The following is a 24,750-nucleotide window of genomic DNA, read 5'->3' as shown; positions in this document are numbered from 1 at the left end:
AGAGAGGAGGGGATAGCACTTATGTCATTCACAGAGGCTATCATGAAGTAGATGCTGTTGGACCACCCGGCTATGAATTTTTTGGTGAGAAACACTCCAATCTCTCCCTTTGAGACCCTATCATTGAAAAATCAGACTCAGAAATCTCTTGGAAAAGTGCCTTACTCAGGTTACCCAAGAGAGGGTGTCCAGTTACCAGTCTTATGGTGCTCTTTCTGCTTTCCACTTATCTGCATTGTCCTTGACTACTTTTTCCATTCTGAGGAATTTGTCAGTTACCAGTCACAATAGTTGTAGTTCAATTGATCTGACCTCATGAGGGGGTTTAATTTCACTCTTTAACCAAATGGAGTGCCATGGACAAATTCTGGAGAATTAAGACTGGTTAGTAATTTTATCACCTGCTATTCCCTTAATAAACCCAAAGGACAGTCCAGGGTGGTTTGTAGGGCTGCTATAGCCTTTGTCAGGAAAAGTGGTTATTTAATAGCTTTATTAATGTAAAAATGTATATTTAGCATTTTTTAGAAATAATGAATATCTACTTTCCAAAAGAAACTCTCTGGGATGGCAATGTATATAGGCTATGTGAGATATGAACATTTAACTTTTCGTGATAGTACTTGACTCTTTTTACTGCATCTTATTTATAAAATATGATAATAGTACATGGAATTGTGTTTGGCACCAACTTTCATATTTAATGCATTGTATGTAAACATACAAGTTATAATGTAGCTAATGGTTCTTTTATTTGCTGAGAGATAGTGGCATGCACTAAATTATTTGGCAAACTGGAGAAAAATTTATTATACATTTATATAACTATTAAGGGGATTATCCTCCTTATTCCAATTATTTTACATAAAGTATGCTCTTTCATTTCCATTTTACAGTTTTCATGGGAAGAATTTTTATAGCTTGCTTTTGATTTTTACTTGATTTTTTTTACAATGATTACAATTATGTCTGCTGGTTAAAAATTTTAAAATAGGTTAAATATAAGAGAATATACTGTTCTGTGATTTTTAATGATGGTTGTAAGCAGCTAGTAAATTAGCCCACCCCAGAAGGGAAATAGTCTAAATCCTTTTATTAAGCAATAAATGAATGCAAAATTATAATTAAAATTTTACATGCTTCTATAGAGACCATTTAGACCTTAAGATTGCAAAATTGTAATGTATTCTTTGTTGCAGAATGCTAATGCTTTTTTTTAACTGAAAACTAATAATCAATGTGTTTATATAAGCAACTTCCATACTCATGCTTTCCTTTTTTTCTGCACACACTTTTTACCCCAACTGGCTATTTTAGATTATGCATATAACAGGCTTTCCTGATGAATCATTTATGCTTACAAACATAAGAACAAAAGACGATATAAATACAGGTTGACAAAACAATCCTTTTTAGTCTTGAAAAAATTTATTTTCTGTTAAGATAAGGGATAAGCTTTCTTTCAATTTTCTGTAAGCACAGAATGAACATTACCTGATAAAATATACATTTTTACGCACCAAAGAAGATTCTTATAGTCAATTTTCTGCAAGATGTCCTTGCAAGGAAAACAGAAATATTATCTTGTGTTAAAATTCTGTTTTTCTAGCAGAGTTGTAGAGGATCATTATTTTCACATTGTAATGGTGCATTGTAACTCCTTTAAGAGAAGTTTTTGTGATCAGGTGTCCTGGACATTTGGCTGCAGTGAAAAGAAAGAGCTTTGAGTTCTTAGGATGCTATTGCCTCCTGATTTAATTGGCAATGATACCATTTCTCCCTGGGCTGGCACAAATATGTGCCTTTCATAAAGACTGTGCAGAGATTGTCACGTTCCTCCCAACTTTTCCATCTGCTGCCATTCTTAATGATTTCTATAAGACACGTAAATAAACTAGGCAAATACTGACGCAGAGCAATTTATGAAGAGGGGGCAGATAGGTTTGGGTTCTATCAAGGAGTAAATGTGCCTAATAGTAAATTATAAAAATCAATACTAATACTCTAATAATTTATGCATGCATAGTATTACACAGTTTGCAAAGCAATTTATAGGTTTGGGAATGGTTAGTTACTTTTCTGTTAAACCAAAAAAAAAAAGGAAGTAGAACTGTTTAGTTGACTGGGCTGTTTTTTGGTTTGTTTTATTTTTTGTTTTTTTGGTAGTGAAGTTTATAGCTGATTTGTATGTGCTCCCTTCTTCCCTCTTCTACGTGTTAGTAGATAATATATATTGCATATTTATGTTCTCGGACAGTATATTTCCAGTATCAAAAGTAGACAAAATTATTACAAGGGTTAACGAACCCTATGAAAATATTTGTTTAGTTTGCATAACATTGTAAAGTTTAGGAATCATTTCCTTCTAAGCTCAGTGTGCTCAAAAGCAAATCAGAAAACGTTTACAGACTACGTGTTGTAAAGTGGGGAGATGATATATTGGAAAAATGAAGTGCCTTTGCAGTGAAATGCTGACCAGAGAGTATTAGAATGGGATGTTTCTCCAGTCCTTCTCACTGAAGAATCATTGCTCTTTCCACTATAATTTCTAAGTTATATCATCTCTTTTGCAACCTTTTGTCAGAAAAGACAAAGTCATAATATATGAGTCATAAACTCATATATTTTCTAAGGAACCTAAAATAACAAAATTATCTTCACTTCAGCCTCCTATTGTTAGATGTATTGTCTACATCCACATTTCTCTATCTTCCCTATTTTCTTTACTGATTATTTAGTCAACAAAACTTTATCGAGTATTTTTTCACTGCCCAGTATATTCATAATACCAAAGAATACTGAGACTAAAAAAGGAAAGTTCTGGCTCCTAAGAAGCATGATTATTTTTTGTTCCATACGATTATCTTGAAAGATGACCATCAGAAATAATTTCTGATACTGGACACAGTTTTGAAATTGTTATAAAATGCTTCATTTTAACATTGATACTCTAATATTTTGGGGGGGAAGAAGTTGCTACCGATGAAGTAACCACACTTAATAGATAGAAAAGAATTAATAAAGAAAACTGGCAACTGTTCACTTTAGTCTGACAGATTTGGATCTCGATCATTTTCCTGAGCTAAAGAAAACTCAGAAGAAGATATATGTATATATAAACCAAAACATATGTGGCCACATGATGCAGAATAGTAATGGTTTATGCCTGTGTAACATTTGCTGAGTGTCAGATCCTTCTCTAAGAACAGTAAATGTAATTTAATTTTCACAATCCTCACAACAGTGCCTTACAGTGGATACTATTTTTATCCCATCTACAGACAAAGAATCCAACTTCTTAATCACACAATCAGTGGATAGCAGGGTTAGGATCTAAATCCTGACCAACTCTCCAAGTCAGTAGTAATATGTTGACTCTCCATAATCACCAAGACACATCATGGAACTCAGATATATCAAGAAAGAGGTGGAAACAGGATCAGGGGAACACTTAAGAATCAGGGTGCATACATGTTGCATAGATCCAAGTAAGACAGTAAGTCTAAAGTAGATGAACAGGGGCACCTGGGTGGCTCAGTCCTTAAGCGTCTGCCTTCGGCTCAGGGCGTGATCCCAGCATTATGGGATTGAGCCCCACATCAGGCTCCTCCGCTGGGAGCCTGCTGCTTCCTCTCCCACTCCCTTTGCTTGTGTTCCCTCTCTTGCTGGCTGTCTCTCTCTGTCAAATAAATAAATAAAATCTTAAAAAAAAAAGTACATGAACAAAGGAGAAACAGAAGGGGAACCTAACCAAAAGATAGATAGTCCAGATAATGTAATAACACAAGAGACTGAATTCCTTATCCCAGACTTACCTTGACTATATATGAGCCCCTCCAGCCTCCACATTCTCACCTATAAAATAACAAGGTGTACCTATCTCCTAATGAGTCTCTGTTCCCTTTGACCTCTAAGGTAGTATTCAAGAGTTCAGGCAGCAACTTTAACAAGGTATTAAAAATTAAAAATTCAAACAAGGTAAATAATCAAAAGCCCAGGAAAATTGGTTTTAACCTGAAAGGGTTAGTCTTGACACCAGTGTGTCAGTATAGCAACTTTAAGGTAGCTGATACAAGAAGCCCTTGATAACTGGAAGAAGGGTCTCTCCCCACCCTGCACTTTTAGAAATTTTAAATTCTAGAGGCATAGGAAGATAGAAAGATAGATAGATAGAAGATAGATAGATGATAGCTCTCCCAGCTTGTGCTCTCTCTCCCTATCTCTGTCTCTCTCTCAAATAAATACATAAAATCTTTTAAGAAAATAAAAGATTGGAGCTAATTATCATACTTTCTTAGGTTAATGTGAGAGTTTTTAACATAACTATCCTTTTTTTTTAGTTTCTCATGATATTTATTATTTTTCTGGAGCTGCTATAACAAAGTATTAAAATCTAGGTAACTTAAAACAACAGAAATTTATTCTCTTATAGTTCTAGAGGCTAAAAGTGGGAAAGCAAGATGCGAGCAGAGCCATGCTCTCTCTGATGGTTCTAGGGAAGAATCCTTTCTTGCCTTTTCCAAGTTCTGGTGGTTCCTAACAATTCTTGGCATTCCTGGGCTGGTGGCAGCATGACTTTTATCTTTACTTTCACATGGGCTTCTTCCCTCTGTCACCTCTGTCTTCACATGGTGTTCTCATCACTTTGTGTCTGCTTCTGTCTTTTAGCACACTAGTAATTAGATTAGGGCACACTCTAATCCAGTATGGCCTTAACTTAGCTTAACTAATTACATCTGTAATGATCCTATTTTCAGATAAAGTCACATTATGAGGTTCCAAGTGGATGTGAAATGTTGGGAGGCACTACGCAATCTGGTACATAATGTAACTTCTTCAGAAGTCAAGATACGCATTTTTCAGTCTTGTCCTTGACAATAGTAGAATCATGCATATCTCAGAAACTTTCAGAAATTCCCTTGCAAAGGATGCAAAGAATTAGTTTTATAATTCAGACTTTAGACCTAAAATTTACATTTTCATATTTGTATAATAAGCCTCAATCAGAGGATGTAGGGCAATTCTCAGGCTCACCTTTCAGTTTGCCATTTATTTGATAGTATGAGCCTCCTAAGAATAAATCTTTCTAACCATTAACTCTTTAGATGGGCAATTAAATGAATTTCATAGCCTCTGGTGATTTGGAATCAAGCCAGAGATTCTGTGGTGGTCTGGCAAAGGATTAACCTTCCCAACATAATGTTGAAAGCAGTGATGAGGAGGTTCTTCTAACTGACCTCTGGTCACAAAGAGCAAGATGGTGAAACATAGATTTTAATTCAGTAGACATTAATAGCAAAGCAGTTTCTTTGAGTTAACCATAATAGTGTATAATGTATTGTATTTTAGTAGCTGTTAATGGAGTAAACACTGTTAAAGTTTATGTTGAAATTATTTGAACATTAATGAAATATTTTACTATAATTTAATAGCCATGTTTTAAATTAAATCAATAACTAAAATATGATAACTGAATGGATTCATTTATATTCTCCTTGACCTAATATTACCATTAATTGTTAGCTAACTTTTAAAATGATGTAGAAAATGAATTTCTACTGGAATTTCAAATTATTGATATATTACCAATAATAGGAGAAGAGGAAGACAATAATATAATTAAGGGATAAAAGAATATTAATATTAGAAAATGTTTATGTCAAATTCAGGAAATAACAATGGGTAAGAAAATTCTGCTTAGAAAACAAAATTGTATATTTTTTATAACTAGCAAAATTATTTAAAGTATTATGAAGTAGAAAAGATAGTAGAATTTAGTCTTGTAATTAATAAAGATTGCTTGTGTCTTAGGTAGTGGCAACTTAAATTTGGTGACAAAATTTTCCTTTATAATAAATAGTTCAGTCTATGTGTAAAAGATATATGTATAGATATATTCCCATTTAATGGAGAGACTGTCAAAGTTTAGGAATAAATTTATTCCATTATATGGTCTAAATTATCCTTTCAATATTATTTCTCACATTTTTCTGTGCTCATTCTTAATCAAACTGACACACCAAATATGGCACTTTATACTATATTACCTGCTATTATATCTTTGTTTATATGCTTTCCCCTAACACTGTATCTTCCCATTTCCTATTTTCTGCTATACCTTCCTACCAAATATTCTAGGTCCATTTGAAAAACCTGCTTTTCTGGAGTTAACAAGTCATTTTCTAAGCACTGCATATTTTATAGGTGTCCCATGTGTGGTAAGCTTTTTGATGCAAATCCATTTTGTTCTCCTCGCTACAATTATCCAGGACCATATGTTAGGTGTTCAGGAAATCTATATAGAATGAATTATTGAATAAATTTAAAGTAAAGTTATTGTACAAAAGATAAATAGGCCAAGGAATTTTGAGGCTTTTCCCTACTTGATCTCACACAAGGAATTAATGAGGTGCACAGGCAGTGTTAAGGAATTGAGTGTGAATTTATATTTTTTCTTTAGTGAATCAAACATAATGAAATGAAAACAATTTCCAGAAGCTAGATTGCAAAAAACAGGAAAATATTAGGCAGGGTATCATGAAAAGGAGACTTGATGTAGAAAACAAACAACAAAAAGAACAAAAAGAACTTTAGATAAATAAATACATGAAAAAATAATAAACAACATAATATATGGAACAGTATGAGAGACCCAATAATATCTGATATTAGCTCCTAATGTCCAATTTATTTATAGCAGTTTTTACAAACCACATGGCTTATTCCCAAAAATGTAGTATGGCTTGCAAAGATATGAAATCATAAGAATATACTCTAAATCAGATGCAGGGATAAAAGAAAAAAAAAGAAAATCTGCTGTAGTGATATTAAATGATATTTTGGAGCTGTCTGAAAAATAAATCAAACTATAAAAGGCTATAGCCTTCCTAACAGATAGATTTCAATTTAACTCTAAGTTTTCTAGAGGCGAAATAAAAAGAAAAATCTGATCAGTTTCATAATTTACAACATCCATGATAAAAGCAAACCAATTTACTCAGGAGAAGTGCAATTATTCTTGCTACTAAAACCTGCAAAAAATTTCTCCCAAGGGTCATCATAAAGAGGCCACAGTAAAATATAACGAAATATGCTTTAAACAATATCTCTGATAGACACCACTAAGAGTTTCATAGACCTGCTTTTTTTATGGTACCCCGTACTATATACCGATGGCTTAGCTCTACAATTCTGTGTGTAGTTTAATAGAGGCATAGATTTTTCAGTAACTGGAAAAATGGATGGACAAAAAATCGTTCAAAGATTCTTGAAAAACATCTTTATCTTACTAGAGTCCTTTAAAGAAACTTGGCGGCCCCACATCTCCGTACACTCAATTGGTTAATTCACTAAAGAGATATTAGACATCTATAACTTACATAGTACTTGTATTAGGCACAGAGGAAAGACAACGGACAAAAATTTCCAGGAAATCAGCTATTCTGTGATGTCAATCAAATGTAAATAAATAGGACAAATGACCTGAACGAAAGTAAAAGTTGACATTCTTTTGTGACAGCTGAAGGCACCTCAAGTCTTGGATTCAGTTCCAAGGATATACTCAAAAGGTGGGTCAGGTCTCTTTTAGAAAATAGGTTCTGATCTGCTCTGACATACAGAGTAACGGGCACAGAATGAATCTTCTAGTCAGCATTAGCACAGTAGCATAGTCATATGCTTTTTGGGGAAGAGATCTCATCCCATCTGCTTCAGGTTTTTTCCTACAGTAGGCACGTATTGGGATTTCTACCCCAACTGTGCCTTTAAAACTATGACCTGAGAAACCTTTCTTATATTTTCCTTGGAATTGAGACATGGGGGGAGGTAGAACAAAAGAGGCAGCCAGTCAGATTTCTGTCTTCTCTAACCATACATCTGCGATCAAAGCCTCTCTGTTGGCATATAAGGTTTTTGACAAATCACTTTAAAACTGTGTTTGAAAAACACTGCACTGCCGTGTACTATTTCCAAAATTTTATTTTTCTCCACAAAGATCACCAATACATCTATTCAATAAATATGTACTGTTCACCTGCTATGTTACAGGATCTAGATATGCAAAGTCAATTGTCAAGGTGTTTCTCTGAAGGAGGTTAAAGATTGTGATAAGACCCCTAAGGGCATTGAAGATTAGGCCACAGCTTGGTAACTGCTGTCTTAGAGATATAGATACCATGCACTGTGCAGGCATGGTGGATGGGGTAGCCAGATCCAATGTGAGTGAAAAGAGGGCTTGAGAGTTCCAGATATAACAAGTAGCTTTTGAATTGAGTCTTGGAAAATGGCAGAAATTAGGAAAACAGGTGTATAAAAGTCATTTTAACCAATAGATGATTGAGGGGGGACATGTCAAACAGGATGGCAAATGGAAAGAGTAAGTAATAGTGACTCGAATACAAGAAAGGTTAAGAAGTATAGTCTTCAACTCAGGAAGAGGTCATATCATAAATAATTAGTGTTCTAACTAAGAGATTTGAACAAAAGGCAAAAGGAGACCAAACCAAACCAAGCAAAAACTTTATAGAGGAATGCCATGAAATTTATGTTGTGGAACTATCATTCTAGCATAAGTATAGAGGATACAGTAAAGAGGCTAAGAATAGAGTCAAGCAGAGTAATTACAAGGTTATGGCATCAATTTGGAAGAAAATAAATGGGAATCTAAATTAAGCCAGAGAAATTGTCATGAGAGGAGGGAGGTATGAGAGATAATAAAAGGGTGGAACATATGTGCTTTTGTGAATTCTATGGCCTATCTGTCCTGTTTTTTTTTTTCCTTTCTAAATAACCAATGATGCATCTTATAGTGTTACGTACTCCCTGTGTAATTTGGTTCCCCTTTTCTGATTCATGTGCATGTAGTCAAGCTTTAAAAAATTTGAAATGCTATTCTCTTCATAGTCACCAAATCTTACATAGCAGCCCACTTGAAACTTGAACATTTAATCACAGTACATTCTGCCTGCCTCACAAAGCTCAACATTATAATCCTCCAGTTATTACAAGATCTGTGCTGTCTCTGATACATTTACACTTCAATTACAATTACGATGCTTTCATTTTAACAGCTTCCAGTTTCTGAAGGATTAAGTCTCAAGGATTATGTTATAATGAGAACAAAGGTTATTGACGACTTTTCTCATTTCTTCTGAGATGCTTTCCCAGCCAAATCAAAGTGAAGTCAAATTTATGCCAAGATGTTTTCTCCCTGCAGGAAAACATAATGGAAGTTATGAGAAATCAAGAGTTTTTACTGCTTCCAGCTGAGGAGCTCCATAAACTCCTGGCCAGCGATGATGTAAATGTTCCTGATGAAGAAACCATCTTCCATGCATTAATGATGTGGGTCAAGTATGACATGCAGAGGCGATGCAATGACTTGAGTATGCTTCTTGCCTTTATAAGACTGCCGCTGCTTCCACCACAGGTAACTGTAAGTGATGCCGTGTTAGCAGCTACTCTGCACTGAAAACTCCTATGCTGAAAGTAACATCAAAATCGAGCTAAAAAAAAAATAATTTAAAAGAAAATGTAATAATACCCATAAAGCATTTGGTAAGATGATAATTTTCAATTAATGCACAGTATGGTATACACATCCGCACATGCACACACACTTGAAAGTGTAAAGTCCCTAAGTTTTATGCCTCTCCATTACTATTTTCGTACAATTATTTAATTCTTTTAAAAAAGTAACATCACAACCCATTTACTCTTCTTCACATTTTTGTTTTTTAGGTTTAGTCAAATAATCTTTTTAAGGAAAATTTGGTGATGGAAAATGATAGGTAATAGGTTTGAAGCTCATCTCTGCCACATATTGACTCATGCTCATATGACTAGGAGAATGTCACTTAATTTCTTTGATATCCAATTTCTTCATCTATAAAATAAAATTGTACTACCACACAAAAGTTTTGTGAGAATCAGATTAGATAATACATGTAAAGTACTTAATATCTCAATACAGTAACTAGAAGATTTTTAAAACGTTGCAATTAATTCCCTTCTTCCCTATTTTGGAGATTAATGGATCTATCTATCTACCTATCTATTTATCTATTTCTATCTTTATATCCTATGATGCAATAATATGATCATTCTCTGATGAAAGCACGTGCTTGGGTTACATTTTAAGACCCAATACACAGGATTTCAAACCTCAATAAACAAATAAGACATATTACTGAATCATATACAATTATGAAGTAACAGCATTTAGCAGTTGGGATTATGGAATCTTTAATAATTGGAGCTAAGGAGAATCAAGACACCAAGTGAACCAACCACCTCATTTTACTGATGAGTTATGTAGGACAGGTGAACTGGTAAAAACAAGTTTATTCAGCTTGTAAGAAGAGTAACTATTTTTCTCTGATTTAGAGTCTTATGTCTTAAAGTTGTGATGTTGCAAAATTATCTATGCACAACAATGTTAATCGGGGGTTTTTGCCTTCTCAGGCTATCCAGAAATAAGCTTGAAGTTAGCTCTTACCTCTGAAATAATAGATAAAATTATATGTATACATTTTGTCAGGGGATGTGAGGGGCCTATAACGTTCTCCTGATCCTTCATATGGCTCCATACTACCATCAACACTTTCACTAATCCATATATTACTAAGAATGTAAGCTAGGGAATTAGGACATTAGGAAAGAATGACAGACAAATACATGTTAATAAGTGAAGTGAGAATTATGGTTATATATTAAGATTGGAAAGTTTAAAAAAAAACAACTCTGTACCAAAATTGGGAAAACAAATGAAGTTTTATAAATAAAGGAATGATTGTGTTTCATTTGGCTGCTGAAATGAATAAAGCAGTAAAAATGGAGAAGAATTTATGGAAGTCCTGCCTAAGCAAATTATATGAGCTTATCTTAACACCAGCATCTTAAAAAGGAAGAGAAATGCATTTAGGTAATTAAACAAGGAATAAATTGTGAAACAAAGCACTGGATTTTTCTGAATCTTCCATCCTAGGTTCTGATGCCAGATATCCTTAGAGCCTGGGGATCTTCTCCCAGGACAGAAATGGCCAATGAACACTATTAGCCAGTAATAGGTAGATAGCCATTGACCATTGATACATGCTGTGGCAATTGGTACCTTAGACCATTGCCCACCCCTTACAACTGTTTGTTGAAATGTGGGGAGCTTTTGGGCTTTCCACATAAAGTATCATGTCATCTGTGAAGAGTCAGAGTTTGACTTCTTCTTTGCCAATTTGAATGTCTTTTATTTATTTGTTGCTGTTGTTGCCTGTTGCTGAGGCTAGGACTTCATCCCAAAATTGCTAGAACTCATACAGCAATTCAGCAACGTGGTGGGATAAAAAATCAATGCACAGAAATCTGTTGCATTTCTATACACTAACAATGTGACTGAAGAAAGAGAAATTAAGGAATCAATACAATTTACAATTGTACCAAAAAGCATGAGATACCTAGGAATAAACCTAACCAAAGAGGTGAAGGATCTATACTCTAGAAACTACAGAACACTTATGAAAGAAATTGAAGAAGACATAAAGAGATGGAAAAACATTCCATGCTCATGGATTGGAAAAATAAACATTGTTAAAATGTGTATGCTGCCCAGAGCAATCTACACATTCAGTGCAATCCCTATCAAAATAACATTGACATTTTCCACAGGACTGAAACAAACAATCCTAAAATTTGTAGGGAACCAGAAAAGATCCTGAATAGTCAGGGGAATGTTGAAAAAGAAAACCAAAGCTGGGGGCGTCACAATGCTCGACTTCGAGCTGTATTACAAAGCCGTGATCACCAAGACAGCATGATACTGGCACAAAAACAGACACATAGGTCAATGGAACAGAATAGAGAGTCCAAAAATGGAACTTCTATTCTGTGGTGACCTAATCTTTGACAAAGCAGGAAAGTATATCCAATGGAGAAAAGACAGTCTCTTCAATAAATGGTCCTGGGAAAATTGGACAGCTACATGCAGAATAATGAAACTGGACCATTCTCTTACACCATACACAGAGATAAACTCAAAATGAATGAAAGACCTCAATGTGAGACAGGAATCCATCAAAATCCTAGAGGCACAGGCACAGGCAGTAACTTCGTGACCTTGGCCACAGCAACTTCTTGAAGACACATCTCTAAAGGCAAGGGAAACACAAGCAAAAATGAACTTTTGGAACTTCATCAAGACAAAAAGTCTTCTGCATGGCAAAGGAAACAGTCAACAAAACTAAAAGGCAACTTACGGAATAGGAGAAGATATTTGCAAATGACATAACAGATAAAGGGCTGCTATCCAAGATCTATAAAGAACTTATCAAACTCAACACCCAAAAACAAATAATCCAGTCAAGAAATGGGCAGAAGACATGAACAGACATTTCTCCAGAGAAGACATACAAATGGCCAAGAGACACATGAAAAATTGCTCCACATCACTAACCATCAGGGAAATACAAATCAAAACCACAATGAATACCACCTTACACCAGTTAGAATGGCTAAAATTAACAAGACAGGGAACAATGAATGATAGAGAGGATGTAGAAAAGGGGAACCCTCTTACACTGTTGGTGGGAATGCAAGTGGTACAGCCACTCTGGAAAACAGTACGGAGTTTCCTCAAAAAGTTAAAAATAGACTTACCCTATGACCCAGCAATTGCACTACTGGGTATTTACCCCAAAATCCAGAAGGGGCATCTGCACCCCAATGTTCATAACAGCAATGTCCATGATAGACAAACTGTGGAAGGAGCCGAGATGTCCTTCAACAGATGAATGGATAAAGAAGATGTGATCCATATATACAACAGAATATTACTCAGCCATCAGAGAGGATGAATACCTACTATTTACATCAATGTGGATGAAACTGGAGGGTATTATGCTAAGTGAAATAAGTCAATCAGAGAAAGACAATTATCATATAGTTTCACTCATATGTGGAATATAAGAAATAGCTCAGAGGATCATAGGGGAAGGGGTGGAAACTGGGAAGAAATCAGAGAGGGAGATAAACCATGAGAGACTCTTTACTCTGGGAAACAAACTGAGGGTTGTGGAAAGGGAGGTGGGTGGGGGATAGGGTAACCTGGTGATGGGCATTAAGGAGGGAACATGATGTGATGAGCACTGGGTGTTATATGCAACTAATGAATCATTGAACACTACACTAATGATGTACTGTATGTTGGCTAATTGAATCAAAAAAAAAAAAAAAGAAATGTGGGGAGCTTGAAGTTAAACCAGTGGTAAAAAATCATCATGGATATAAAAAAAAAATTCTAAATAGTAGGACACATAACTGAAGAGGCCAAGAATGTGACCAGGGCTCAATCTTTTCATGATATGCCTTTCCTTAATACACTCTTCCCCCACTCTTCTGTCATTAAAAATGGGAGATGCGCTTATACCTGTACATCCATCTATGCTATTCCATTAGAACAGACATGTACATCCTATTGACTTGTTACTAAGGCTACACAGTACAAATGGAGTTTTAATTCTTATTGGCTCAGCTGCTTCATCCTACTTAGTGAAACAATATTTATTAACATTAGAAAATAAGATATCATTTTTTGGTGTAACTAGCTAGTAAAAGACTTTTTTGTTTACTCTTACTACAGCATCTAATAGTCATAAATATAGCATGTGTCTATTTTCTATTTCTTATTTCTCAAATTAGGGGCATTAGAAATGTAACTTTATATATAATTTCAAATTAGACATGTAGGAAGAAAGAGTAAAAAATTTTCTGTTCATAAAATATTTTGGATATAAGAGGGGCTATCACTTCCTTAACTAATTTTAATGAATTACATGTTCTTATAAGCATTTCTACCCAGATTTTGAAGCTTCCTTGAAAAAAATGGTGAAGTAGGAACAGGGGAATAGGAACTAACATGCTTTTATTTCTTTCTTTAGTTACCAAACATAATATACTTTATTTCATTTAATTTCTGTATTATCCCTAAATAGTAAATATTATTATTACCATTTGACAAATGAAAAAATTGAAAATCAACACAATAGCCATCTTCCTATTAAGTTGTACAGCTCAGATTGTGCTCTAGATGTATCTGACATTAATGTGGTTCGTATTCCACTGAGAGGAAATGAGTGCAGTATTTACTTATGTGGTTGGCATCAGATTTAATTCAGTGTCTCACTAGAGCTAAAAAAGAGTTTAATCAAGTCTAAGGTTTTCCAGCCTTTTATGTGAACTTTCAAAGTGGCTAAGCATCTTATATTCCTTAAGAAAAGCTATTATGATGATCAGGAAACACCTTTTTCTTAATCCTGGAGCTATTAAATATAGGTTTTGCCCCTAATATATATTGCTTGTGTGCACGCACTCTGTCTCCTTCTCTCGTTCTACATATCTGTGCGTATATATGTGTATATATATTTAATATTTAGTAGTTATATAAAATGTAATATTATATTTTAAAGTACTAACGATATTTAAAAGAGGGAGAGTCTCCATTTTTATATTGAGGTAAGAATTTATTTTCAAAAGGAAAAAATATATAGGCTAATTTTTGAAGGAGACTTGAGAGAAGAATTTGGCTTATGTTTTTTTGTAAGATAATTCCTGTAGATGTAAATGATGGGTTTCAGGTAAGTGAGAGAACAGTATTTGGAAGACCTGTTGTGAGCTGCTTATAATGTTGTTAAGCAAAACATAACAAGTACGGACCAGGGCAAGAGTAGAAAAGGTGAGATTTAGAGATGCTTAAAACAATAAATAAATAAAAAAATATATGCTTCCAGGATAGAGTTAAACTAAATGACTGTGAGTACTTTTATAGCTATGAGTTTCTAGTTTCTATTTAGTAAATGCATAGAACAATTTCTAGAGCTCAAAAAAAGTAAAAATAAACACAATGACAGAGATTTAATCAACAAAGAAAACGTTAAAAGATTGATTATTGTCAAATAATAAATCTAGGCTATGGTAATGGTCTTCTCTTATACTCATAGGCCAATTGACCAACTTGACTTAGGTGGATTTCAGTTTAATCATTTATCACAATCTTCATTCTCATGAGTTTTTTTTTTCATTACTACACCCATTATGTGTATCTGTGTTTAGTTATTTCTTAAATTCACAAGAGAAAATCTATTCTGATATTCTTTGTTATTTATAAATTGTGGTAATTTGGTGTAGAAAAATATGAGGCTATAAATTTTGGTAGACAGTATGGATTTTAGTTGAGAACAGTGGTAGACAAAATGAGCTCCAGAAAAGAATAAAAGAAGAGACATAAAATGACTCAGAAGTGAAATGTCTATTTTTTTTTGTTTCATTCCCTCTTCTTTTTTTTTTATTAATGATTTTTTTTATTATATTATGTTAATCACCATACAGTACATCCCCGGATTCCGATGTAAAGTTCGATGCTTCATTAGTTGCGTATAACACCCAGTGCACCATGCAATACGTGCCCTCCTTACTACCCATCACCAGTCTATCCCATTCCCCCACCCCCTCCCCTCTGAAGTCTTCAGTTTGTTTCTCATAGTCCATAGTCTCTCATGTTTCATTCCCCCTTCTGATTACCACCCTTTTCTTTATCCCTTTCTTCCCCTACCGATCATCCTAGTTCCTATGTTCCATAGATGAGAGAAAAATCATATGATAATTGTCTTTCTCTGCTTGACTTATTTCACTTAGCATTATCTCCTCCAGTGCCGTCCATGTTGCAGCAAATGTTGAGAATTCGTTCTTTCTGATAGCTGAGTAATATTCCATTGTATATATGGACCACAGCTTCTTAATCCAGTCATCTGTTGAAGGGCATCTCGGCTCCTTCCACGAAATGTCTATTTTATCCTGTATTGAAATATAACAGCTAACACTGAAATAAATTCAGTTGGCTTTGCTGCAGAGAAGACCAGAGGAAAAGGCAAAATGAAAGAAATACATAATTGAGTTATAGTCTAAGAAATAGTGAATGACTTCTATTATTTTTTTAAATAAATGAGGAATATAATTTTGCATAATAGTTTCTATGTTTTTTCTTGAATACCCAGAGGTTTAAAAATTTCAGCAGAATTGGAAAAAATGTGGAAATTTCATTTTAAAGAGCGAGTGATTGTATAAATATGCAAACACACATACACACACACATCACGGAGGTTACCCAATTTGACTTAATCATTTTTCTCTATTTTCTCTTACAAAGATGCAACAAAAGAATATAGGTTGCTATGTAATAAACATGTTTTAACATTATGTAACTATCATTTCCACTGGTTTTAACTGGTTTCACAAGATGTATCCTTGTAATATGTACATAAATATTTATTTATTATATACATACTTTAAAAGTACACATAGCTATCCAACTTTTGGTGGGTTCTTTTCTAATGCTTGGTCTGGAAAGTTGAAGCATGCTGTTCAAAAAATCAAGGGAATTCAATGCTATATATAGTCAAGCCAAAAGGTCTTTAGGAAAATTCAGTTTTATCATAGTCAGGGAATATTTAGAAGGTTAAAGATATACAAATAAACTTTGCTTCCTATCTTGGAATTGGTATTGTTTATCTCTTTTGAGGCAACAAGGATAAAGGTTTCTCAGGTCTTGCAAACCAGAATACCTACTGACTCTTAAAAGAAATATGTAGCAGTGTGTGTGTTTATGTGCATAAACATTTATTTTCTGTAATAAAATGTGAAAGAAAAAAAAACATTTGCAATGAAATAAATTATTGCCTAAGCTTAGAGGAATATAGTTTACCTTAATAATAAAAAATAGCAAAATAACAAGGAAACTCAAGAGTGTAACTTAAGGAAACAGATATTACCTCTATTTTATAAGANACATTTGCAATGAAATAAATTATTGCCTAAGCTTAGAGGAATATAGTTTACCTTAATAATGAAAAATAGCAAAATAACAAGGAAACTCAAGAGTGTAACTTAAGGAAACAGATATTACCTCTATTTTATAAGAATAAATTCATTCTATGCAAAGCTGTAATTAATTTATCCCAAAATATTCTTTATGTAATACTAGCAACATGAGAAGGGAGAAGTTATCAACATATTTTACTCCATTGGAAATGTGATAGCTGATCAGATAACAGTGACATAGACTCTGCTGTCCATAAAAATTATAGGCACAACTAAAAACCCTAATGAAAAGCAACCAAAGTGACAAAGAACAAATCAATATAAAAAGAGCTTTCATAAATACAATGTAAGATATACAAATAGATTATACTCCTGAGTAATTTGTATGTTTTGTTTTGTTTCACTTCTCTAAAGCAAGCATAGGTAAACTACTCCCTGATAAATCTGACAATATTCCATGTTTGTCAGTATTAACATTCACTATTTAGTGTATTATGTATATTATTTTTACAAAGGAAAAAGAAACAAAAAAGAAAAACTTTAACTCTTACAAACAAGTAAGGCAAAAATTAATCAAACATATTAACACAGTCTATTACTGGTCTTTGTTACTTTTTAATTTGTTTTTTTTCTCTCTGATCTATTCCTGTCTGATTAATTAATGGTTATAGCAAGCATCATCAAAGAAATAGTCTTATCCACAAAACTAGACTACAATAGTTTTTAAAAATGTGGAATAATGTTATTCTTCTCTAAAAGAAACTTGAGGGGCGCCTGGGTGGCTCAGATGGTTAAGCGTCTACCTTCGGCTCAGGTCATGATCTCTAGGTCCTGGAATCGAGCCCTGAATCGGGCTCCTTGCTCAAGTCTGTTTCTCCCTCTGCTTCTCCCCCTGCTTGTGCTCTCTCTGTCTGTCTCTCTTTCTCTCAAATGAATAAATAAAACCTTAAAGAAAATTTAAAAAATAAAATAAATAAAAGAAACTTGAGAAACTGTCTTTAAAACATAAATGCACAGTCAATATATACTTCTAAAATCTTACAGATTTACCTTCAATACTATTTAGTTTCATGATCATTTAACCCATGATGACATTCACAGTTCAAGTTACAACATTAAGAAAATACAAAAGCTTTTTATTTCAACAGATTTTGTCAATGAGATATGATGTAAAATATGATATGCACAAGCACAAACTCACACATACACACATTACTGTCTTCGGTAAAGAGAGTAGAGAAGTTGGAACCCAATCTGAAAGTCTTTATTTCTTGCTGCAGGGCTGTAAGTGTCTCTGCTTGTGTCAAGGGCTGAGCCTACTGCTTGTGGTTTGTATCCCATCTGTCTTGCCACTGAAATTTCTCTACATCGATGATACTTCTATGTTTTATACAGTCAATTTGTTCCATATTGGATCATTCTAATTAACTTGCAAAGATTTATTGTTTCAGACATATTAAAACAAAACTCCTCATATTCCTACCAACTGTTCCAATTCTGTTTCCGTTTCTTGCAAAACATGTAGTTATTATTTATAGTTAATAAATATACTTACTAATAGTCATAATTCTCTCATCAATCCACTAAAATCAATCCTTTGAACTCTTCAAAATCGCCCAAAACCTCCAAGCTGTCGTATTTTTCCCCATCTCACTCGTTTGCATTTTACTTGGCTTCCCAGCAGCTTTGACAAAATTGATCTGGCCACTCTGACCCAATTGTTATTGCTAATTTTTTCTACTCTTTGATGTTGCAATGCCCCAGGACACCGTATTTTGTCCTTAAAGAATAACATTCTTCTATATTTTTAAATACTATATAAGAGTCAATTATAAGTTCCAAGTTTATATCTTTAGCCCTAAACTCCTCCTGAGAGATAGATACACGTACCCAGTTAACAACATGACATCTCTAATTAAGATACCCAATAGCCATTCAAAATTTCACATGGTCAACATGGAAGATTTCAAAATCCCAAGACTTCATCTCTGCCCCCCCCCCAATGCTCAGTAACCAGCACTACAAACCATCTAGTTGCTCATGCCTAAATTCTAGAATTACTTTTAATTCTCTACTTTGTATTGCATTTAATATTTAATTCCTTAGGAAGTCCTTTTGGCTGTATTCCAAACTAGACCCTAAATCTGTTCTTTTTTTTTTTCTCGGCCTTTCTACAGCTCCATCCTAAAATAACCCATCACCATTTTTCTCCGGCACTATTAGAATAGTCTCCTACCTGTTATTCTAACTTTTATGCTTAACTGTAGCAATAATTTCTAATTAGCAACCAGACAGAACTTTTGAAGTATGAATGCGTTAATTTCAAACTTAAGATTTCTACCCGTAGGACAAAATCCTAATATCCCTGTCCTACAAGCTGTATATCAGTACCATGATTACTATTTCCCTGACCTAATCTCCTCTTAGCACTTAGTATCCTCTAGGTGCACTGATATTCTTTCTGTTTCTTGCACAAGTCAGGTTTATTTCTTTTCTAGCACATTGGTACTAGCCGATTCTGGGGGCTATAATCAGGGGCTGGCCAGGGGAAGAGGATGGTGGTGATAGGAATAGTCTTCTCAGGTGCAAGCAATGAAAGGGGAGGCAACGTTTATAGATAATTAAAGAGAATATTAAAATGGCTGAAAGTCAGTCTGCTTTTAGTGTTTCTATACCTCGACAATTCTGTACAATGCCATTGATAACATAGTCCTACCTGCTGGGATGAACTGCCCACCACACCCTTTCTCTGGTCCTCTACTGCCTAGAAGATGTCCACCTTTATCATAGCATGGCCTACTCTTTCTAATTAATTACATGCACATCCATTGTGTCCTGTTCTTAGCACTTTCACCTATTTTCTTTTCTAGGTCTTAGGAATTTTAGCTTCATTTTACCATCTGTTGATATATGACTTACCTGGAATGAGAGAGAAACCTTTAATAGTGTGTTATGATGGCGCTAACAGTGGGTACTAAGGACGCAGTCATAAAGAGCACATGATTCAGACTTTACTAAAATTCCCTTATTGAATGGACAGTGGGAAGGCAAATTAAATAGAATATACTCTCTCATCTCTTTGCTTTCTTAGGTATATTCATAGAACATAAATTCATTAGAATCCTCTAATTCAATGAAGTATTTAAAAATAACTTGGCTACAAGAAAAATTTGTTCCATTTTCATTGCTAACATAATAAATCAGAAAACAAAGTCCATTTCATGAAAAAAAAACCCTGAACTTAAGTCAGTTCATAAGCATTTTTGTATATATTAAATAATATACATAGCATTTACCAAGAGGCCACACAGTACAAAAACAATTATTTTTCTCAGTTAAACATTAAAGAAGAATTTCATTTTTTATTCATGCCTATTTTGTGTAACAATGATAAAATTAAAGGATATAATAATTTGTAAGAGAACTAACAAAAATTGTGGAACGTTTGTAATGAAGCAAAAGCTATTTAAATCATTAAACCATTTCCAGTGACTTTAATTTAGGATTTAGGGAACTCAATTAACTCATGAAGCTACTTTAATATTTTAGTAACTGAAGCTTATAGAGATGAAATCTGGAGATTAAAATAGGATCCTTAGACTAAAGAATACTCTTAATCTTTGGGCACATCTCATAGGTAAAGCTATAGTAGAGGAAATTTACCTTGATCCAATTATAAAATTATTTCAATAAATAATTTACTTAGGGTTAGATATAATATATACGTTCCTACATCCTTTGTCAACATTGCTATTTTTATAAAACATTTTTGTTTATTACTCTTTGAGGAAAAGCAAGGCGGCCTGTGTGGCTGAAGCAGAGTGATCCAGGGGGTGAGTTATTAGAAAAAATTAGAGAAGGTGAGGAGGATATAAATCACTGAATGGCTTGTAAGCAATTTTAAGGATTTTGGTATTTCCTTGGAGTGTAATGGAAGCCATTGCAGAGTTCTGAGCAGAGGAGAGCTTGATCTGATGTACACAATTAAATGGACTCTCTAATTGCTGTGTTGAGAGAATACTGCAGGGAAACAAGAGTAGAAAATGGAAATCAGTTAAGAGGTGATAGCAATAGCAGAGGTGAGATATTTGAGCAGTCAAATAAGAGTAATAAGGTAGTAACAATGAAGATAGTGAGAAGTGTTTTCATTCTAACTGTATTTTAAAGTACAGTTGATTAGATGGGAGAATAAGAGATAAGAAAGGAATCAGAGATGATGCCATGTTTTTTGGCCTGAGCCCCAGTTGAGGAAGGACACTATGAAACACTGACTTAACGATTTCTTTGAAGTCTTTGAAGTGGAGATGTTGGGTGGGCAGTTGAATGCATCATTCAGGTGCTGTGGAGGTATGCTAGGAGATATAAATTAGGAAACTGTTGGCATGTAGATATAATTTAAAGCCATGATATGAGATAGTATCATCAAATAAGTCAGTATACATAAATGATGTTCTGGGCACTGAAATATTACCAAATTAGAGATAAAAAGGAAGAACCTAGTAACTGAAATCAAGACACTAGTCAAATAGAATAAAAACCAAGGGAGCTTGCTGTACAGAGATTTTAGGGAGTAAACCATCAGAGAGGACTGAGTGATCAGCTGTATCAAATGCTGCTGAGAGGTCAAGTAGAATGATGCTCAATAATTGACTTTTGAATTTAAGGATAAGAAGGTCATTGGTAACTCTGACAAGATTAGTTCCTGTAGAATAGAGCTAAGCAATATGGGAAAAATGGAATTTAAAATAATAAATACATAGAATCTTTAAAACTGCAAAACTGAACAGAAAAATTAGACTGTGGGTAGCTGGGTTTGATCAGCCAGAAGCCAATGAAGAGAAACAAAAACTGAAATTTTAACATGGAAAGTTTATATAAAGAATCATTAACTATAAGAAGGATTTGGAGTAAGGAAAAATTAGAAAGTGGGAAGTTAAAAGAACTCTAAAAAAATATAGAAATAGCAGATTTCTGAGGCGTACCTCAGAAATATCATGGTTTTAGTTCCAGACCACCTCAATTAAGTGAATATCAGAATAAAGTGAGTCCAGTGAATTTTTTGGTTTCCCAGTGCATATAAAAGTTATGTTTGCTGTATACCATAGTCCATTAAGTGTGCAATAGCATTATGTCTTTTAAAAAATGTACATACCTTAATTAAAAAAACCTTATTGCTAAAAAGTGATAACCTTCATCTGAACTTAGAGTGAATCCTAATCTTTTTGATGGTGGAGTGTCTTGCCTCCATGTTGATGGCTGCTGTCTGATCAGGGTGGTAGTTGCTGAAGGCTGGGGTGGCTATGGCAATTTCTTGAAAAAAGACAACAATGAAGCTTATTGTACTGATTGGCTTTTCCTTTCACTAATAATTTCTCTGTAGCAAGCAGTGCTGTCTGATAGCATTTTACCCCCAGTAGAACTTCTTTCAAAATTACAGTCAATCCTCACAAACCCTGCCACTGCTTTATCAACAAAGTTTGTAAAGCCATACTCTAAATTCTTTATTTCAACAGTCTCCACCCGGAGTAGATTCCATCTCAAGAAACCATTTTCTTTGTTCACCTGTAAGAAGCAACACCTCATTCTTTCAAGTTTTATCATGAGGTTTCAGAAATTCAGTCACATCTTCTTCTAATTCTCCAATTAGAATTAGAACTACTTCTAATTCTAGTTCTCTGTTTCTACCGCATCTTCAGTTACTTCCTCCAGTGAAGTCCTAAATCTTTAATTTGTAACAAACACAGTATCTCTAAGCATAATAAAGCAAAACACTATAAAACAAACACGCCTGTATAAAGAGCAGCGAACTACTACCTCAGGGCTGAGATAGAGCACCCAAGGAAGCACCCCACCGGAGACCCAGACCTCCTTGAAGAGGGTACAGCCATGGCTAACTGGATGGCAGTGAAATCACTGTGGTGCAGCAGTGGCAGAACTTTCTGGAAACCTGTCCTTCAGAACTTACTAGAAAACTTCCCTCTAGGTGTCCCAAAAGAGACAGCCTGCTACAAAATCAGCTGAAGGGATTTCTGGGGGAAACTTCTAGGTTCTCCTGGCCCCCATGGTCTGCAGGAAGCAAGCACTGGAGAAACTGCATTCATTGCAGGAACCTGGTGAGTAGGCACACTCAAACCAGGGAGCAAAATCTTTCTCCCTAAGGTGTCTCTCCAGTGTCCTCTACTGACAAAGCCTATCACAGTGCTAGCTGGCAAAGAAAAAAAAAATATTTAAAGGGCCATTTTAACATCCATTTTCACAAAACAGTTGAAAAAGCTCATTCTGGAGCTGAGGGTCAATAAACTGATAAACAAAACAAAACAAAAATAAATTGATAAACACCACTGGGGTGGGGGGCAGATCAAACTTGTTTGCATACTCACAGGTATGATTCTGCAGAGAGGAAATTTGATGATTTAAGACAGGGAAGAGCGCTTGGAATATTTTCTTTGAATGTGCTAGAGTAGGGTAGGATTTCATGCACAAGTGGATAAGTTGGCTTTAGAAAAGAGGATTGAAAATTATCTATGAGAACAGGTGAAAAGCAAAAACGTGTCTACAGATCTTGGTAGGTGAGCAGATGCAGTGGTATAAATGAGTGTTTATTTGGATCCTATTTTTGACTCTGATATTAAGTCAGTGTTTGATCATGGAAAGTTTGTTTAATTTCATTGGGCCTCAGTTTTCATATCAGGACAAGAAGATGGAAATATTCTTTCTGTCTGTAACATTGCATGAATGAAAATAGGTTTTTATTTCCTAAGAATTGATGCCTATTCAGTAAATAACTGACATAAATAATTTTATAGAGAATTAAGATATGTATGCCTCTCCATCTGGAAAAAATAATTTTGACAATGTCTCAAACCTCTCATGAAATTTCATTCAATAGACAACAAAAAAATTTGAAGAACTTATTGCTTACCAAGTAAATGGTCTTTAGTGAAATATAGATTCTTTCCATTGCAGTCATTTTTTCCCTAATAATCATCATTCACAACTTTTAAATGACAAAAATCCTATGACTTAAAAAATAAACTGCTTAAAATTACTTTGCAAACTTGTGTAATTTAAATCATTCCTAAGAGGAAAGGAAGCAAACTATAAGCTGTGTGAAGGAATCACAAGTGAATTGAATTTTATCACAAGTGTATTGAAATGACTACTACTCTAATTTTAATTTCCAAGAGTATCAAATAAATAAAACAGTTTATTGTTATAATGATTCTGAAAATGGAAAAATATACCCCCCAGAGAAGAGCAATTTAACGTTAATGACTATCCAGAGAATCAGGCAAATGCACTCTTTTCCATTCTAATTAAATGGCAAATACCTATAGATCACCCAGAATAAAAGTTGTTACTTTAGTGATATTCAAAAAGTAACAGTACACTATTAATGTTAAAAAATGATAAATACTTGTACGCTATTTTGCATAACTATTCAAATTTATTGGAGTGATTTTTTTCCCAAAATATAAAGGTAATTATCTTAGAATAATGTTATTAGTGCTATGTATCATGAATTTCATATTCTATCTATTGAAAAATGGTGCACATGTTAATTTAATATTTCCCACAAATACATCAAATTTTCCAATTCAATACTCCTGATAAATTGGAGAAAATTTTATTTACTTTTTATGTATTCAATCTTAAGTTAATGAAAGCAATTGTGAGTTTGCTATTATCAGAAATTCTTAGTCTTCTTTAATTTAACTTCATCAAGTAGAATTCATTAAGTAGGCATATTACTTTTTCTTTTTAATCCAAACAATAATTTATGAAACATTAGTGTGATTTTTTTGAACTTTGTTAATTTGAGGTTACATTTACTCCAGTATTTCCTACCCACTGTTGGCTTCCTTATCAGGCCAATTCAGATCAGCTTAG

The 24,750-nt window shown here is 34.0% G+C and overlaps 1 protein-coding gene across 1 annotated transcript in view; it reads left to right on the top strand.

Annotated features, from left to right (window-relative positions):
* KLHL1 (kelch like family member 1) overlaps nucleotides 1-24,750 on the top strand; it is a 320,540-nt gene that overhangs the window by 197,303 nt on the left and 98,487 nt on the right. Inside the window, 1 exon segment of the mRNA XM_034663802.1 lies at nucleotides 9,215-9,427. Coding sequence (XP_034519693.1) covers nucleotides 9,215-9,427 — 213 coding nt within the window.

Source organism: Ailuropoda melanoleuca, chromosome 7 (genome assembly GCF_002007445.2).
Source record: "Ailuropoda melanoleuca isolate Jingjing chromosome 7, ASM200744v2, whole genome shotgun sequence".
NCBI classification, from domain to species: Eukaryota; Metazoa; Chordata; class Mammalia; order Carnivora; family Ursidae; genus Ailuropoda; species Ailuropoda melanoleuca.
The sequence above is the reverse complement of the archived record's forward strand: the minus strand, read 5'-3'. Positions and strand labels throughout refer to the sequence as shown.